The 20,179-nt window shown below is 43.2% G+C and overlaps 1 protein-coding gene across 1 annotated transcript; it reads right to left on the bottom strand.

The window, feature by feature from the left end:
- Positions 1-294: 294 nt before the first annotated feature.
- Positions 295-19,506, bottom strand: dnajb12b (DnaJ heat shock protein family (Hsp40) member B12b). The gene is made up of 9 exons (XM_042319060.1): positions 19,297-19,506; positions 18,647-18,818; positions 17,983-18,128; positions 17,593-17,766; positions 17,417-17,481; positions 14,106-14,215; positions 9,046-9,218; positions 3,125-3,281; positions 295-1,229 (listed from the first exon to the last, which is right to left on the bottom strand). Exons 1-8 carry the CDS (start codon positions 19,427-19,429, stop codon positions 3,160-3,162), a joined length of 1,095 nt encoding a protein of 364 aa, XP_042174994.1. The 5' UTR covers positions 19,430-19,506; the 3' UTR covers positions 295-1,229; positions 3,125-3,159.
- Positions 19,507-20,179: the final 673 nt, after the last annotated feature.

The following is a 20,179-nucleotide window of genomic DNA, read 5'->3' as shown; positions in this document are numbered from 1 at the left end:
AGAAGTATATAAAAACTAGTGCCAACCAGCCCCAGGGTAGATCATTGTTATTCTAGTTCCTCACCACTGATTTGCTTGTGGTTTTAAATACATATTGTAGATACTGAAGCGTTGTGGAATGAAGCCGTCCCTGGGAAACGTGCACATCTTCACGTCTTTGCTACAACTAGTCACTGTTGTACAAGCCAATTTTTCGATGAGTAATGCACTCACTGGTCTGGGCACTTTTCCAACTCCCAGCTCCCACACACACACACACACACACACACACACACAGAGAGAGGAAGAATGACAGATGGGGCACGTAGAATATTTATTTTCCCTGTTTGAGTAAAAACATAATATGAACGTGTCATCGTGAGCAAGACCTACTTTATTAGATAGCCGTTGTGTTCTAATGAAGAAAATCTTGATTAAAAACATTTTGATATTTTAGAATTCCAACAATAAATAAATTACTTTCTCAGTCACTGGGTTCACTCATTGTAAATACATAGGTCTGCAAAATTAAAATTGCTCAGTACATGTCTTGAGAGGTGTATGTTTACCTTACTGACTCTGATAGGAGAATATATAAATATAATCCCTGCATAGTAAAAATCATAATTTACGTATAGAGTATAAAATCAGGAAACCAACTGTCATCAGCTTCAATTGGTCTTAACCATTCTTCTATGTTTTCACCAGATCAAAATAAAAGATGAATATCTCGGAAGTATCACTTGCTAAAGGAGGACATCTATAACGAACCACTTCTGATCGGAGTATTTCCTGATTATAACACCGCCCTTACATCATCTGACTCGAGGGTGCATCCTAAATAGCACCCTATTCTCTATATGCTGCACTACTTGTGACCAGAGCCCTATGGGTCCGGATAAAAAAAAATAAAAAAAAAGAAGTAGTGCACTATATAGGAAATAGTGTGCCATTTAGGACGTAAGAGGGTAAAAGCAGGAGTCCCTAACAGTGCATTTGTAAAACAGTCAGCTTGTAACAGAGCACAGTCACTTCGTGACACATCACCATGATCATCAACAAAGAGGGCATTCATTCTTCCTCAACAAGACTTTAGGTCATTCTCTTCTTCGCCATACGAGATCTCCAACTCAAGGAGAGAGAGTCTGTCCGAGTTTTGGTGTGCAGTGAAGTCACAGTCCCGAATGTTGAAAAGCGTACGTATTTACAGGCAATAAAATTGATTTTTTTTGCGGTTTCGATATAACTACCTAAAAGAGAGAGCAAAAAACAATTCAGTTTCAACATGTGCACTCTGTTCATGGGACTCATAACTTACATAGTCAGGTAGGCCTTCATACCGTGGCAACAAGAAGTGTGTGAACCCTTTGGAATTACCTGTAATTTCTCAAAAATTGGTCATCAAATTTGATCTGATCTTCATCTAAGTCACAACAATAGACAAACAGTCTGCTTAAACTAATAACACAAATAGTATTTTTTTTGTTGTCTATATTGAATACATTATTTAAATAATCACAGTGTAGGTTGGAAAAAGTATTTGAACCCCCCCCTAGGCTAATGACTTCTCCAAAAGCTAATTGGAGTCAGGAGTCAGCTAACCTGGAGTCCAATCAATGAGATGAGATTGGAGATGTTGGTTAGAGCTGCCCTGCCCTATAAAAAAAACACTCACCCAGTCTGAGTTTGCTATTCACAAGAAGCATTGCCTGATGTGACCCATGTCTCGAACAAAAGAGATCTCAGAAGACCCAAGATTAAGAATTGTTGACTTGCATATAGCTGGAGAGGGTTACACAAGTATCTCTAAAAGCCTTGATGTTCATCAGTCCACAGTAAAACAAAATGTCTATAAATGGAGAAAGTTCAGCACTGTTGCTACTCTCCCTAGGACTGGCTGTCCTGCAAAGATGACTGCAAGAGCACAGCACAGAATGCTCAATGAGGTTAAGAAGAATCCTAGAGTGTCAGCTAAAGACTTACAGAAATCTCTGGAACATGCTAACATCTCTGTTGATGAGTCTACGATACATAAAACACTAAACAAGAATGGTGTTCATGGGAGGACACCACGGAAGAAGCCACTGCTGTCCAATAAAAACATTGCTGCACATCTGAAGTTTGCATAATTGCACCTGGATGTTCCACAGCGGTACTGGAAATATATTCTGTGGACAGATGAAACCACAGTTGAGTTGTTTGGAAGGAACACACAGCACTATGTGTGGAGAAAAAAAAGGCACAGCACACCAACATCAAAACCTCATCCCAACTGTAAAGTATGGTGGAGGGAGCATCATGGTTAGGAGTTGCTTTGCTGCCTCAGGGCCTGGACAGCTTGCTATCATCAACGGAAAAATGAATTCCCAAGTTTATCAAGACATTTTGCAGGAGAATATAAGGCTATCTGTCCGCCAATTGAAGCTCAACAGAAGTTGGGTGATGCAACAGGACAACGACCCAAAACACAGAAGTAAATCAACAACAGAATGGCTTCAAAAGAAGAAAATACGCCTTTTCGAGTGGCCCTGTCAGAGTCCTGACCTTAACCCATTTGAGATGCTGTAGCATGACCTCGAGAGAGCAGTTCACACCAGACATTATTATTGCTGAACAATTTTGTAAAGAGGAATGGTCCAAAATTCCTCCTGACCGTTGTGCAGGTCTGATCCACAACTACAGAAAATGTTTAGTTGAGGTTATTGCTGCCAAGGGAGGGTCAACCAGTTATTAAATCCAAGGGTTCACATACTTTTCCCACCCTGCACTGTGAATGTTTACACAGTCTGTTCAATAAAGACATGAAAACCTATAATTGTGTGTTATTAGTTTAAGCAGACTGTGTTTGTCTGTTGTTGTGACCTAGATGAAGATCAGATCACATTTGATCACTAATTTATGCAGAAATCCAGGTATTTCCAAAGGGTTCACCTGCTTTTACTTGCTACTGTACATAGTTCAGTAGGACTTCATAACTATCCCAATGGGGACACTACAACAATGGAGCCTTATATAGACAGACTGTGCCTGACTGAGTCCACAATGGCATCCTATTCCCTATAGTGTCCTATGGGCCCTGGTCAAAAGTAGTGCACTATAAAGGGAATAGGGTGCCATTTGGGTTGTTTTAGTGGTGAGCTCTTACCTATCAGTGTGGCGATCAACAGCCTTCCTTTATATTTAACCACCCAAGGAAACGGAGATGTCAGACAGCCTGGAGCAGCTCGGTGTGCCCATCTTCTGAGCCCTCTGGTACAACTCATTGTCTCCAAAATAGCGAGCTCGATACAGCAGGCCCTCCTCTGGAACACAACAACAAAGTACAACGGCTCAGTCCCCAATATTTCCCAGAAGTCTGCGCTCCATGTCGTGGATTTAAAAGCATATGATTGTTGTAAGCATTGAGTTTCCACTATCGTTAAATCCATGCAAGAAAGTGAGCAAGTGGACACCTTGGGAGAAGGGAGCAGAACTGTGATGTAGTCTAAGACAAACGCCTACTTGGGCATCCAGTACAATACAAGTTCAATAAGATAACAGGAAGTACAATACAAGTTAAATAAGATAACAGGAAGTACAATAGAGAGGCTGAAAAGAGGATCCTAATTCCTTTGCCCAGACAACCAATCATCTGAATGATGTGTTGTAATGTAAAACTGCTGTGTGTCTTTCCTCCTGCCATGGAAACAGCGGTGGCTGGCACTTTAAAATAGGAGGACAGGCTCATAGTAATGTCTTGAACAGAATAAATGGAATTGTACCATTCCTAGGGTCCGAGAAAATCCGCAATGTTGAGAATGAGGACGGAATCACGGAATCCAGACATTAAAACGGAATCCAACAATGTACTGAACTTAGTAGGGAATCAAGTAAATTAATTAAAAATTAAGTTTATCATAAGACATAAACAGAATGAATCAGTGATTGGTATTTCCTGCAACTTTCTGAAGAGCCAATGAGAATTCCCCGTCTGTATGTGTGGTGTGTCGCCGTTAGCGATGATGCTAATGAATGGTCTTTCTGGACATGGGAAAGCCTTTCCTTATCCAAAATCCTTCTCACATTAAATGTCATCTAGGAAGTAGGCTATGCTGACCTGGCAGAACCATATGAGGATGATTATTGTGGCTGTTTTGTCATCTAGGAAGTAGGCTATGCTGACCTGGCAGAACCATATGAGGATGATTATTGTGGCTGTTTTGTCATCTAGGAAGTAGGCTATGCTGACCTGGCAGAACCATATGAGGATGATTATTGTGGCTGTTTTGTCATCTAGGAAGTAGGCTATGCTGACCTGGCAGAACCATATGAGGATGATTATTGTGGCTGTTTTGTCATCTACGAAGTAGGCTATGCTGACCTGGCAGAACCATATGAGGATGATTATTGTGGCTGTTTTGTCATCTACGAAGTAGGCTATGCTGACCTGGCAGAACCATATGAGGATGATTAGTGTGTCTGTTTTGTCATCTAGGAAGTAGGCTATGCTGACCTGGCAGAACCATATGAGGATGATTAGTGTGGCTGTTTTGTCATCTAGGAAGTAGGCTATGCTGACCTGGCAGAACCATATGAGGATGATTATTGTGGCTATTTTGTCGTCTAGGAAGTAGGCTATGCTGACCTGGCAGAACCATATGAGGATGATTATTGTGGCTGTTTTGTCATCTAGGAAGTAGGCTATGCTGACCTGGCAGAACCATATGAGGATGATTATTGTGGCTGTTTTGTCATCTAGGAAGTAGGCTATGCTGACCTGGCAGAACCATATGAGGATGATTATTGTGTCTGTTTTGTCATCTAGGAAGTAGGCTATGCTGACCTGGCAGAACCATATGAGGATGATTATTGTGTCTGTTTTGTCATCTAGGAAGTAGGCTATGCTGACCTGGCAGAACCATATGAGGATGATTATTGTGTCTGTTTTGTCATCTAGGAAGTAGGCTATGCTGACCTGGCAGAACCATATGAGGATGATTATTGTGGCTGTTTTGTCATGTAGAAGTAGGCTATGCTGACCTGGCAGAACCATATGAGGATGATTATTGTGGCTGTTTTGTCATCTAGGAAGTAGGCTATGCTGACCTGGCAGAACCATATGAGGATGATTATTGTGGCTGTTTTGTCATCTAGAAGTAGGCTATGCTGACCTGGCAGAACCATATGAGGATGATTATTGTGGCTGTTTTGTCATCTAGGAAGTAGGCTATGCTGACCTGGCAGAACCATATGAGGATGATTATTGTGGCTGTTTTGTCATCTAGGAAGTAGGCTATGCTGACCTGGCAGAACCATATGAGGATGATTATTGTGGCTGTTTTGTCATCTAGGAAGTAGGCTATGCTGACCTGGCAGAACCATATGAGGATGATTATTGTGGCTGTTTTGTCATCTAGGAAGTAGGCTATGCTGACCTGGCAGAACCATATGAGGATGATTATTGTGGCTGTTTTGTCATCTAGGAAGTAGGCTATGCTGACCTGGCAGAACCATATGAGGATGATTATTGTGGCTGCTCTAGTAGGCTTGCTGACCTGGCAGAACCATATGAGGATGATTATTGTGGCTGTTTTGTCATCTATGAAGTAGGCTGACCTGGCAGAACCATATGAGGATGATTATTGTGGCTGTTTTGTCATCTAGGAAGTAGGCTATGCTGACCTGGCAGAACCATATGAGGATGATTAGTGTGGCTGTTTTGTCATCTAGAAGAGGCTTGCTGACCTGGCAGAACCATATGAGGATGATTATTGTGGCTGTTTTGTCATCTAGGAAGTAGGCTATGCTGACCTGGCAGAACCATATGAGGATGATTATTGTGGCTGTTTTGTCATCTAGGAAGTAGGCTATGCTGACCTGGCAGAACCATATGAGGATGATCATTGTGTCTGTTTTGTCATCTAGAAAGTAGGCTATGCTGACCTGGCAGAACCATATGAGGATGATTATTGTGTCTGTTTTGTCATCTAGGAAGTAGGCTATGCTGACCTGGCAGAACCATATGAGGATGATCATTGTGTCTGTTTTGTCATCTAGGAAGTAGGCTATGCTGACCTGGCAGAACCATATGAGGATGATTATTGTGTCTGTTTTGTCATCTAGGAAGTAGGCTATGCTGACCTGGCAGAACCATATGAGGATGATCATTGTGTCTGTTTTGTCATCTAGGAAGTAGGCTATGCTGACCTGGCAGAACCATATGAGGATGATTATTGTGTCTGTTTTGTCATCTAGGAAGTAGGCTATGCTGACCTGGCAGAACCATATGAGGATGATTATTGTGGCTGTTTTGTCATCTAGGAAGTAGGCTATGCTGACCTGGCAGAACCATATGAGGATGATTATTGTGGCTGTTTTGTCATCTAGAAGTAGGCTATGCTGACCTGGCAGAACCATATGAGGATGATTATTGTGGCTGTTTTGTCGTCTAGGAAGTAGGCTATGCTGACCTGGCAGAACCATATGAGGATGATTATTGTGGCTGTTTTGTCGTCTAGGAAGTAGGCTATGCTGACCTGGCAGAACCATATGAGGATGATTATTGTGGCTGTTTTGTCATCTAGGAAGTAGGCTATGCTGACCTGGCAGAACCATATGAGGATGATTATTGTGGCTGTTTTGTCATCTAGGAAGTAGGCTATGCTGACCTGGCAGAACCATATGAGGATGATTATTGTGGCTGTTTTGTCATCTAGGAAGTAGGCTATGCTGACCTGGCAGAACCATATGAGGATGATTATTGTGGCTGTTTTGTCGTCTAGAAGTAGGCTATGCTGACCTGGCAGAACCATATGAGGATGATTATTGTGGCTGTTTTGTCATCTAGGAAGTAGGCTATGCTGACCTGGCAGAACCATATGAGGATGATTATTGTGGCTGTTTTGTCATCTAGGAAGTAGGCTATGCTGACCTGGCAGAACCATATGAGGATGATTATTGTGGCTGTTTTGTCATCTAGGAAGTAGGCTATGCTGACCTGGCAGAACCATATGAGGATGATTATTGTGGCTGTTTTGTCATCTAGGAAGTAGGCTATGCTGACCTGGCAGAACCATATGAGGATGATTATTGTGGCTGTTTTGTCATCTAGGAAGTAGCTGACCTGGCAGAACCATATGCTATGCTGACCTGGCAGAACCATATGAGGATGATTATTGTGGCTGTTTTGTCATCTAGAAGTAGGCTATGCTGACCTGGCAGAACCATATGAGGATGATTATTGTGGCTGTTTTGTCATCTAGGAAGTAGGCTATGCTGACCTGGCAGAACCATATGAGGATGATTATTGTGGCTGTTTTGTCATCTAGGAAGTAGGCTATGCTGACCTGGCAGAACCATATGAGGATGATTATTGTGGCTGTTTTGTCATCTAGGAAGTAGGCTATGCTGACCTGGCAGAACCATATGAGGATGATTATTGTGGCTGTTTTGTCATCTAGGAAGTAGGCTATGCTGACCTGGCAGAACCATATGAGGATGATTATTGTGGCTGTTTTGTCATCTAGGAAGTAGGCTATGCTGACCTGGCAGAACCATATGAGGATGATTATTGTGGCTATTTTGTCATCTAGGAAGTAGGCTATGCTGACCTGGCAGAACCATATGAGGATGATTATTGTGGCTATTTAGTTTTACAAAAACACCTCTAAAAGAAACAGCCTCAGTACACTGGAATTAAAATGGTAACTAGACCCAAACATATATCAACATTATCCCAGACCTTAAGTGTTCTCCTGATGTGGTTTAAGCATTGTTGTGGACTTAGAAAATAACTGAATAAAATATTTTTAAAAAGTGATTGAGAGCAAAAACATGAAACTGTAGGAAATTGAAATCTGAAAAAACTGAATCAGGCAAAACAAATATATATATATTTTTAGGTCCCTACATTCCATTCACTGTATTTCAGCCATTATTATGAACCGTCCTCCCATCACCAGCCTCCTCTGCATGTGAAGAAGTGCTATTTCTATCGCTTTCTGATATCGCTTTCTGGTACTGTGTTATCCATCTTACGTTATAGCAAACAGGACACAACCGGTTAAGGTCGGATCAGAAAACCTGAAGCCTCCAAACTAAATCATTAAAAACACTCCTCCAGTACACATTCATTTTAAAAGTAGCCAGCCACGTGGAATTGACCGCAGGGCTCTCCAGAGGGTGGTGAGGTCTGCACAACGCACCACGGGGGGGGCAAACTAAATGCCCTCCAGGACACCAACAACACCCGATGTCACAGGAAGGCCATAAAGATCATCCAGGACAATAACCACCCGAGCCACTTCCTGTTCACCCCGCTATCATCCAGAAGGCGAGGTCAGTACAGGTGCATCATCACCACCCGAGCCACTGCCTGTTCACCCCGCTACCATCCAGAAGGAGAGGTCAGTACAGGTGCATCAAAGCAGGGACTGAGAGACTGAATAACAGCTTCTATCTCAAGGCCATCAGACTGTTAAACAGCTTCTATCTCAAGGTCATCAGACTGTTAAACAGCCGTCACTAACACAGAGAGGCTGCTGCCCTACTGTACACAGACTTGAAATCACTGGCCCCTTTAATAATGGAACACTAGTCACTTTATGTTGACATATTTTGCATGACTCGTCTCATTTGTACATACTGTATTCTATCCTATTCTACATCGCTCTGACATTGCCCGTCCATATATTTATATATTCTTAATTCCATTCCTTTACTTTAGATGTGCGTGTATTGTTAGATATTACTGCACTGTTGGAGCTAGAAACACAAGCATTTCACTAAATCCGCAATAACATCTGCTAGACACGTGTACGTGACCAATAACATTTGATTTGGAGAATATTGATTAATCAATAGTACAACTTCATCATCCAAAGACAGAGAAAAAGGTCAACGGAGAAGAAGCTTGTTAGAAAAATCAACCTACTTCTGCTTCCAGCAGCTGTAGTTCTAAGAGTATGGGGTTGTGGGTTCGATTCCCACACGGATCAACATACTGAATAGGTGTCACTGTCCACGCTGACTGTTCTGGAAGTGTCTGCTAAATGACCATGTTATTCTCACACTACAAAGGGAACGTACTCTGTTGTTTCTCCTTCCAGCAGTTGTTTCTGAGGTTGGAGATGTAGTCATCCTCCACACTCCTCTCCACAGTCTTCAGATTCAGTCCGTTGTACTCCCTGGAGAAGTGGTCTCCCACATAGTACGGCACCCTCAAGGTCTCCGTGTACCTCTTGTGGGTGTGTCCAATAGACCTGAATTTGATGGAGATACAGACAGAGACAGCGAGAGAGACAGAGAGACAGAGAGAGAGAGACAGAGAGACAGAGACAGAAAGACAGAGAGAGAGCAGTGAGTGAATTTTTATGTGGACTACTCTCTGACACGATCACTACAGTCTTCCACACGACAGTAACAGTGGTGATAACAGACAGACAGAGGAGTAGGGTATTGGTGGTGATAGCCTGGTGGTTAGGTGCGTAGGGCCAGTAACCGAAAGGTTGCTGGATCGAATCCCGGAGTTGACATGGTCAAAATCTGTCGTTCTGCCCCTGAGCAAGACAGTTAACCCACTGTTCCCAGGGCGCCGATGACATGGATGTTGATTAAGGTAGCTTCCCGCACCTCTCTGATTCAGAGGGGTTGGGTTAAATAAGGATGACACATTTCAGTTGAATACATTCAGTTGTACAACTGACTAGGTATCACACTTTCCCTCATTGCACAAGTTGACTGCGGGTATTAATTTAAAAAGTAGATACACATATTCACATTTATTGAGAAATTACAAATAAATAGTTTTGACGGTATTGAAAAAACATACCGTGGCTTTTTCCAAATACCCTGGTATACTGCCCAAGCCTACCAGCCATCACCGGGCCTTAACCACGGGCCCGCCATCACCGGGCCTTAACCACGGGCCAGCCATCACCGGGCCATCCCCGCGCCTTAACCACGGGCCACGGGCCAGCCATCCCCGGGCCTTAACCACGGGCCAGCCATCCACCCACGGGCCTCCCGGGCCACGGGCCAGCCATCGCCGGGCCTTAACCACGGGCCAGCCATCCCGGGCCTTAACCACGGGCCAGCCATCGCCGGGCCTTAACCGCGGGCCAAAGAGCCCCTGCTGACGACTACTTTCCCCTAAAGTCAATCTATGACCTCCCTAAAGACTACCAGGCGGTGTCCCAAATGGCACCCTAGTCCCTATTTAGTGTCCTATATAGGGAATAGGGTGCCATCTCACCACCCAAGTCAAACTAATACAGCTAGCAAACACAAAAAAACCCCGGCTGAAAACCAACCTTTCCAATCAATTTCCAAATTGTGAAATCCATTGTCATAGCAACTGGAGGATAATCCGTCCCATCAAAGACAGTTCAGCATTGTGTAATACAAGGAAAGAAGACTCATCAAATGATTGCATTATTCTGGGGGAAGTTGCTTAATAATACAGCATAGTCAGATGTATGACTATAGGAGTTTAAGACCGCAACAGCTAGGGTTGCAAAACTCCGGTAAATTTTCCAAAATTCCAGATTGCCATTAATCCTGGTTGGAACATTCCCAAAAACCTCTCTCATCGTCACTCAATGCCTAGGTTTACCTCCACTGTACTCATATCCTGCCATACTCTTGTCTGTACATTATGCCTTGAATCTATTCTTCCACGCCCAGAATCCTGCTCCTTTTACTCTCTGTTCCGAACGTGCTAGACGGCCAGTTCTTATAGCTTTTAGCCGTACCCTTATCCTACTCTGTTCCTCTGGTGATGTAGAGGTTAACCCAGGACCTGCAGCCCCCAGCACCACTCCCATTCCCCAGGCGCTCTCATTTGTTGACTTCTGTAACCGCAAAAGCCTTGGTTTCATGCATGTTAACATCAGAAGCCTCCTCCCCAAGTTTGTTTTATTCACTGCTTTAGCACACTCTGCCAACCTGGATGTCCTAGCCATGTCTCAATCCTGGCTTAGGAAGACCACCAAAACCCCTGAAATTTCCATCCCTAACTATAACACTTTCCGACAAGATAGAACTGCCAAAGGGGGCGGTGTTGCAATCTACTGCAGAGGTAGCCTGCAGAGTTCTGTCTTACTATCCAGGTCTGTGCCCAAACGAATCGAGCTTCTAAAAATCCACCTTTCCAGAAACAAGTCTCTCACCGTTGCCGCTTGTTATAGACCCCCTTCAGCCCCCAGCTGTGCCCTGGACACCATATGTGAATTGATTGCCCCCGTCTATCTTCTGAGTTCGTACTGTTAGGTGACCTAAACTGGGATATGCTTAACACCCCGGCCATCCTATAATCTAAACTAGATGCCCTCAATCTCACACAAATTATCAAGGAACCTACCAGGTACAACCCTAAATCCGTAATCATGGGCACCCTCTTAGATATCATCCTGACCAGCAGGTAACCTATGATGAAAAGTACAGGCCTCTCATATTTTAAGTGGGAGAACTTGCACAATTGGTGGCCGACTAAATACTTTTTTGCCCCACTGTATATCTCACTGGTCATCTCCAAAGCCAACACTTCCTTTGGCCGCCTTTCCTTCCAGTTCTCTGCTGCCAATGACTGGAATGAATTGCAAAAATTACTGTAGCTGGAGACTCTTACCTCCCTCACTAACTTTAAGCATCAGCTGTCAGAGCAGCTTACCGATCACTGCACCTGTACATAGCCAATCTGTAAATAGCACCCGCAACTACCTCACCCCCATATTGTTATTTATCTTGAGTTGAGTTTATTTTTATTTTTACAGGGACAGTGCACATTAATCAACGTTTCAGTAAAAGTGCCGGTTTTAGCCAGCCGGCTAATTTTCAACCGCAGTCCCTGGGCAGGTTATTAAAAACAATTACAATATAGACAATAGCAACATAGAACAAGCAAGACATAGCATACAGACAGAGCAACATAGGACAAGCAAGACATAGCACACAGACAGAGCAGCATAGAACAAAAAGCAGCAAGACAAAATTCATAAAAGCAACAAAGTGTTTCCACACCTCACAAGCTACAGACAACAGACAACATGGAAAGCGGCAACACACAGCTAGGGACCATGTTCACAAATCTGATTGACCTTTAGCCATGTCTTCAAGCATTTTGTGAAAGTGTGATATGTGGTGCAGTTATGTGTGTCTGATGGCAGTGTATTCCAGACATGGGAAGCTCTCACAGAGAATGCAGATTTACTAAAGGTGCTTTTCCTTAGGGGAACTATACAGTCACCTCTCATGGCAGACCTTGTGGATCTGCTGCCATATGTCTGGGTTTTCTGTTTAACAAAAATATTGAGTGGAGGGGGAGGAGCCAGGCCATTAAGGATCTTGAATACAAGACATGCGTCGGTGTATTGCACAAGATTTTCCCAACTCAAGAGCTCATGCTTTCTAAGGATGTGACAATGATGATGGCTATTGGGCTTCCTATCAAGCACTTTGAGAGCCTGTTTGTAGACAGACTGAATAGGTTTTAATGTTGTACAGCAAGCTTGGGCCCAACTAGTCAAGCAGTATGTTAAGTGGGGGAGTATCATAGATTTGAAGTACAGTTTTGCTACCTCTGTAGTCAAACAATTTCGTATAAATCGGAAATTAGCTAGGTTGAATTTGGTTATTTGAATGACCTTTTTCACATGCTTTTTAAAAGAGAGGTTGGAATCAAGTATGATGCCAAGGTACTTAAAATCAGATACCACCTGGAGCTTCTCCCCTGACACATAGACATCTGGCTCAGTAGCATCAGATACCACCTGGAGCTTCTCCCCTGACACATAGACATCTGGCTCAGTAGCATCAGATACCACCTGGAGCTTCTCCCCTGACACATAGACATCTGGCTCAGTAGCATCAGATACCACCTGACACATAGACATCTGGCTCAGTAGCATCAGATACCACCTGGAGCTTCTCCCCTGACACATAGACATCTGGCTCAGTAGCATCAGATACCACCTGGAGCTTCTCCCCTGACACATAGACATCTGGCTCAGTAGCATCAGATACCACCTGGAGCTTCTCCCCTGACACATAGACATCTGGCTCAGTAGCATCAGATACCACCTGGAGCTTCTCCCCTGACACATGACATCATAGACATCTGGCTCAGTAGCATCTGGCTCATCAGATACCACCTGGCTTCTCCCCTGACACATAGACATCTGGCTCCATCAGATACCACCTGAGCTTCTCCCCTGACACATCTTCTTGCTCAGAGACATCTGGCTCACATCTGTTGCCCTCTTTGTGAAGAACATGCAAACAGTTTTTTTCACATTGAGATGCACCATTACAGTAGTGAGTCACTGAGCCACTTTGTAACCTGGACCATTACAGTAGTGAGTCACTGAGCCACTTTGTAACCTGGACCATTACAGTAGTGAGTTCTTGTGCAGCTTGTTGTTTGCTCTTTGCATGCACATATATCACTGTATCATCTGCATACATTTGAACTTCAGACCCAGTACAGACAGAAGGCAGATCATTAATGTACAGGCTGAACAGGAGGGGCCCCAGTATTGACCCGTGGGGCACGCCCACATCATAGCTACGAGTGGGCGACAGCTCATTGCTCACTCTGACACACTGAGTTCTGCCTCAAGGTATGATTTCATCCATCTCAAGGCATCAGGGGAAAAGTTGAACTTGACAATTTTGTGATGAGAATCTCATGGTTAACAGTATCAAAAGCCTTCCTTAGGTCCAGAAACACAGCCCCAACAGCACCCCCTTTCTTGCTCCCCATCTTTCCAGCACCCCATCTTCTTGCTCTTTTGCACCCCAGTATCTCTACTTGAACGTCATCTGCAAATCGATCACTCCAGTGTTGATGCTAAATTGTAATTATTTTGCCTCTATGGCCTACTTATTGCCTTACCTCTCTAATCTTCTACATTTGCACACACTGTATATAGATTTTTCTATTGTATTATTGACTGTACGTTTGTTTATCTCATGTGTAACTCTGTTGTTTTTGTCGCACTGCTTTGCTTTATCTTGGGCAGGTCGCAGTTGTAAATGAGAACTTGTTATCAACTGACCTACCTGGTTATATAAAAGGTGAAATAAATAAAGACCAGGCTACTCCATGAGGTGATTATCCAGGTGTGGGGGGGGTCAGGGGTTAGACTCACGGCCTGAAGCTGAGGCTGTAGGGGGCGGCGGAGACCATCATCTGACTGAGAGCTGACACAACCACTAGGATGACGATGGGCAGCAGCTGGACAAAGAGCGCAAAGCCTCCCTGAAAATCACAACACACAGGTTAGTTAGACAACAACAACAACCTGACATGGTAAACTATACAGGTTAGTTAGACAACAACAACAACCTGACATGGTAAACTATACAGGTTAGTTAGACAACAACAACAACCTGACATGGTAAACTATACAGGTTAGTTAGACAACAACAACCTGACATGGTAAACTATACAGGTTAGTTAGACAACAACAACAACCTGACATGGTAAACTATACAGGTTAGTTAGACAACAACAACAACCTGACATGGTAAACTATACAGGTTAGTTAGAAACAACAACAACAACCTGAAACTATGGTTAGTTAACTGACATGGTAAACTATACAGGTTAGTTAGACAACAACAACAACCTGACATGGTAAACTATACAGGTTAGTTAGACAACAACCTGACATGGTAAACTATACAGGTTAGTTAGACAACAACCTGACATGGTAAACTATACAGGTTAGTTAGACAACAACAACAACCTGACATGGTAAACTATACAGGTTAGTTAGACAACAACAACAACCTGACATGGTAAACTATACAGGTTAGTTAGACAACAACCTGACATGGTAAACTATACAGGTTAGTTAGACAACAACAACAACCTGACATGGTAAACTATACAGGTTAGTTAGACAACAACCTGACATGGTAAACTATACAGGTTAGTTAGACAACAACCTGACATGGTAAACTATACAGGTTAGTTAGACAACAACAACAACCTGACATGGTAAACTATACAGGTTAGTTAGACAACAACAACAACCTGACATGGTAAACTATACAGGTTAGTTAGACAACAACAACAACCTGACATGGTAAACTATACAGGTTAGTTAGACAACAACCTGACATGGTAAACTATACAGGTTAGTTAGACAACAACAACCTGACATGGTAAACTATACAGGTTAGTTAGACAACAACCTGACATGGTAAACTATACAGGTTAGTTAGACAACAACAACAACCTGACATGGTAAACTATACAGGTTAGTTAGACAACAACAACAACCTGACATGGTAAACTATACAGGTTAGTTAGACAACAACAACAACCTGACATGGTAAACTATACAGGTTAGTTAGACAACAACAACAACCTGACATGGTAAACTATACAGGTTAGTTAGACAACAACAACAACCTGACATGGTAAACTATACAGGTTAGTTAGACAACAACCTGACATGGTAAACTATACAGGTGACATGGTAAACTATACAGGTTAGTTAGACAACAACCTGACATGGTAAACTATACAGGTTAGTTAGACAACAACAACAACCTGACATGGTAAACTATACAGGTTAGTTAGACAACAACCTGACATGGTAAACTATACAGGTTAGACAGTGACATGGTAAACAACAACCAACATGGTAAACTATACAGGTTAGTTAGACAACAACCTGACATGGTAAACTATACAGGTTAGTTAGACAACAACAACAACCTGACATGGTAAACTATACAGGTTAGTTAGACAACAACCTGACATGGTAAACTATACAGGTTAGTTAGACAACAACAACAACCTGACATGGTAAACTATACAGGTTAGTTAGACAACAACCTGACATGGTAAACTATACAGGTTAGTTAGACAACAACACAACAACCTGACATGGTAAACTATACAGGTTAGTTAGACAACAACAACAATGACAAACTGACATGTTTAACTGTACAGGTTAGTTAGAGTTAACTGGTAACACTGCAAAACCAACTACTGACCTTAAACCTAGCAATCCACTTTGCACAGGCTAATTTCACACACACTATATGTACAAAAGTATATGGACACACTTTCAAATGAGTGAATTCAGCTATTTCAGCCACACCCGTTGCTGACAGGTATACAAAACTGAGCACGCCGCCATGCAATCTCCATAGACAAACATTTGTAGTAGAACGGCCTTACTGAAGAGCTCAGTGACTTTCAACATGGCAACTGTCATAAGATGCCACCTCTCCAACAAGTCAGTTCATCAAATGTCTGCCCTGCTAGAGCTGCCCCGGGCAACTAAGTGTTGTTATATTGAAGTGGAAACGTCTAGGAGCAACAACGGCTCAGCCGTGAAGTGGTAGGCCACATAAGCTCCCAGAACAAGACCGCCGAGCGATGTAGCCCATAGAGCATAAAAATAGTCTGTCCTCGGTTGCAACACTCACTGCCATGTTCAAAACTGCCTCCGGAAGCAACGTCAGCACAAGAACTGTTTGTCAGGAGCTTCATGAAATGGACTTCCATGGCCGAGCAGCCACACACAAGCCTAAGATCACCATGCGCAATGCCAAGTGTCGGCTGGAGTGGTGTAAAGCTCACCGCCATTGGGCTCTGGAGCAGTGGAAACACGTTCTCTGAAGTGATGAATCACACTTCACCTTCTGGCAGTCCGTCAGACGAATCTGGTGTTGGGAGATGCCAGGAGAACGCTACCTGCCCCAATGCATAGTGCCAACTGTAAAGTGTGGTGGAAAAGGAATAATGGTTTGGGGCTGTTTTTCATGGTTCGGGCTAGGCCCCTTAGTTCCAGTGAAGGGAAATCTTAACGCTACAGCATACAATGACATTTAAGATGATTCTGTGCTTCCAACTTTGTGGCAACAGTTTGGGGAAGGCCCTTTTCTGTTTCAGTATGACAATGACCCTGTACACAAAGCGAGGTCCATACAGAAATTGTTTGTCGAGATCGGTGTGGAAGTGGAACTTGACTGGCCTGCACCGAGCCCTGGCCTCAACTCCATCAAAAACCATTGGGATGAATTGGAACGCAGACTGTGAGCCAGACCTAATCACCCAACATCAGTGTCAGACCTCACTAATGCTGTTGTGGCTGAATGGAAGCATGCCCCCACAACAATATTCCAACATCTAGTGGAAAGCCTTCCCAGAAGAGTGGAGGCTGTTATAGCAGCAAGGGGGGGGGGGACCAACTCCATATTAATGCCAATGATTTTGGAATGAGATGTTGGACAAGCAAGTGTCCACATACTTTTGATCACGTAGTGTAACAATACAGTTCTACCCAAGTAGATCTCAGTTTGCAGTGCAAAAACAACAAGGACTCCCCCTGCTGTACAGCAGCAGTACATTAGAAAACCATTATAAAATGGCTAAATGTATCTACTTAATGACCTGAACTGGAAAATGTGCAATCACGATAAAAACCCACTGGCATACCTCTCTCTGTTGTCCCCGTTGTCCTGCTGGCCTCTGATGCCCATTTCTGTATACATGAACGTTGCCTAGAGAAGCAAAACAGACGACCAATAGATAAAGCATTAGCAGTGGAGGTGGCAGTAAAATATGTAGATGTAATGGTTTCTAATGACTGTGTGTGTGTGTGTGTCACTCACTTGCTGGAAAACCCCCTCCGAAGAACATATTGAAGAGATCCTCGGGTGAAATATCGGCCTGGAAGTCGCCGTTGGTCTGGCCCTGTCTTGACGGATGTCTCTTCTCCTCACCACACTGGTCATACTGTTTCCTCTTGTCAGCATTACTCAAGCAGGCATAGGCATTTCCAATAGCTGGGGGAAAACAAACACCTTTTTAGGTACCTTCAAATGACATTAAATGATATACAATTCATTGGACCGGTTTCCTGGATACAGATTAGACTAGAAAGCATTCTCAGTTTAACACCTTTTAGTCCACTAGGTTTAATCTGTGTCCGTCAAACCGGATCCTTTGAATGGTTATCACATTCAAATAATTAAGAAAATAAGTATGGTTTGGGGGCGTACCTTTAAACGCCTCAGTGGCACCCGGTGCGTGGTTTTTGTCGGGATGGAATTTCAACGCTAATTTTCGATATGACTTCTTGAGATCATCTTCGGACGCATCTTTCTTCACTCCAAGAATCTCATAGAAGTCTTTACACTGTTTTATTCTGGAAACAAAGAAGAAGACAACTATAAAGACAAAACACGAAATTGTTTCAAGATATTTTCATGTTCTGATAAGGAAGATTCATTGTGGAAAGTGGGAGTTAAACAGATGTTTGATGTTAATGTTTTAGAAGCCTTGACGCAGTTTCAATATAACATGCCATTTAGCAGATGCTTTTATCAACACACACACACACACACATATATATATATAGTCCCAGCTCAGCAGGAACGTTGGGCGGCAGGTAGCCTAACGGGTAAGAGCGTTGGATGAAAAATCTGTTTGAATCCAAGCCAGCGACCTTTCGCATTTAACCCCCAACAACTGTTCTCCGGGCAAGGATGACATGGATTTCGATTAAGGCAACCCCTCGCACCTCTCTGATTCAGAGGGGTTGGGTTAGATGAGGGGAGACACATTTTGGTTGAATGTGTTCAGTTATGCAACAACTTTTCCTTCACTTTCCTTGCAATTTTTCATGATAACAATTGCAATGATACTAAACTCCATGCATCCTACTTCTTGACAGCATCCAGTTGATCTGAGGTGTAGGATTTGGCTGTCTGCGAGGCCTTCTCTCCTTGGTCCTCCTCCCCAGGTCTTCGCTGCCTTGGCCCAGTGCCATCACTGGTTCCTGACTGGTTGTCATGACCAGGGGTGAAACCATTTTTTGCAATCAGGTCCAGCAGTGCTGGAAATACAGATAGAGTGTAACATTTAGAGGAACATTAACAGAAACGTCTCCACTGAGCAGGCCCATTGGGGCAAATCTCTGATGACATCTCCCTCTTGTACAGTCAGAAGCACACGGAGTGAGTTATTCGAAGTAACAGCGTCAAAGACCGCTAGCTATGCAGCTACACCGTTTGTATTTAACCAGCAACATGAGATTGGGTGCAACTGAATGTACTGACTACATAACTAGCGTTTAGGTAGCTCGCTAATATAACCAGCAGAATTAAACGGACTGTTGTATACTACAACAGTGACAATGCAAAATCCAGACAGATTAGATGTTTTATATGAAAACTCTGCGATAATTAGCTAGCTATAGCAGTGAGATGGGTAATGTATTTTCGTAACTATAGAGGGCCCTCAATTTCCCAAGAAAAAATATAGCCTGGATGCTAGCTGGCATTCATGTCGCTTCTCAAGCGGCCGTCTCTTACCTCTCGCCTTATCCGTCGGAAAAAGTTTCTGTGCCTTTTCTAGAAACCTAACAGCCTTCTCTGCTTGATTATTTGTTAATGCAGCAGTTGCAATGTCAATGCAACGCTCTGCTTCGTCCCTGTTTACTTCCATTGCGGGACGCAGCTCGAGGTAAATAAAAAAATAACGCTATAATAGCCGTTGTACGGCGCTTTCTAATGACGCCACGCAGTAAGTAGGGACGAGGTGGTGGGGTCACGCTGGTATTGCCTACTAGATGGAGCCAAACCTTCCATAACAAAGCCATCACCTACAGAGAGATGAACCTGGAGAAGCAAGCTGGTCCTGGGGCTCTGTTGACAAACACAAACAGAGCCCCAGAACAGCAACACAATTAGACCCAACCAAATCATAAGATAACAAAAATATAATTACTTGACACATTGGAAAGAATTAACATAAAAACAGAGCAAACTAGAATGCTATTTGGCCCTAAACAGAGAGTACACAGTGGCAGAAAACCTGACCACTGTGACTGACCCAAAATTAAGGAAAGCTTTGACTATGTGCAGACTCAGTGAGCATAGCCTTGCTATTGAGGAAGACCACCGTAGACAGACATGGCTCTCAAGAGAAGACAGGCTATGTGCTCACTGCCCACAAAATGAGGTGGAAACTGAGCTGCACTTTCGAACCAACTGCCAAATGTATGACCATATTTTTTTATTTTATTTCTTTACCTTTATTTAACTAGGCAAGTCAGTCACATATTTCCCTCAGATTACACAGACCCACAAAGAATTTTAAAACTCCCATATCTATTGGGTGAAATACCCGTGTGCCATCACAGCAGCAAGAAAAGGGCAACCAGTGAAGAACAAACACCATTGTAAATACAACCCA

Source organism: Oncorhynchus tshawytscha, unplaced genomic scaffold, assembly GCF_018296145.1.
Source record: "Oncorhynchus tshawytscha isolate Ot180627B unplaced genomic scaffold, Otsh_v2.0 Un_scaffold_822_pilon_pilon, whole genome shotgun sequence".
Taxonomy (NCBI): Eukaryota; Metazoa; Chordata; class Actinopteri; order Salmoniformes; family Salmonidae; genus Oncorhynchus; species Oncorhynchus tshawytscha.
Note: the sequence above shows the minus strand (reverse complement) of the source record. Positions and strands in the feature narration are given on the sequence as shown.

Excerpts from the sequence above, each read along its gene's own strand:
- dnajb12b (XM_042319060.1), bottom strand. The coding sequence starts at position 19,429 with ATGGAAGTAAACAGGGACGAAGCAGAGCGTTGCATTGACATTGCAACT. Across the intron at positions 18,819-19,296 it reads TCCGACGGATAAGGCGAGAG|CACTGCTGGACCTGATTGCA; the intron begins GTAAGAGACGGC and ends CTGTATTTCCAG. Across the intron at positions 17,767-17,982 it reads TGCCACTGAGGCGTTTAAAG|CTATTGGAAATGCCTATGCC; the intron begins GTACGCCCCCAA and ends GTTTTCCCCCAG.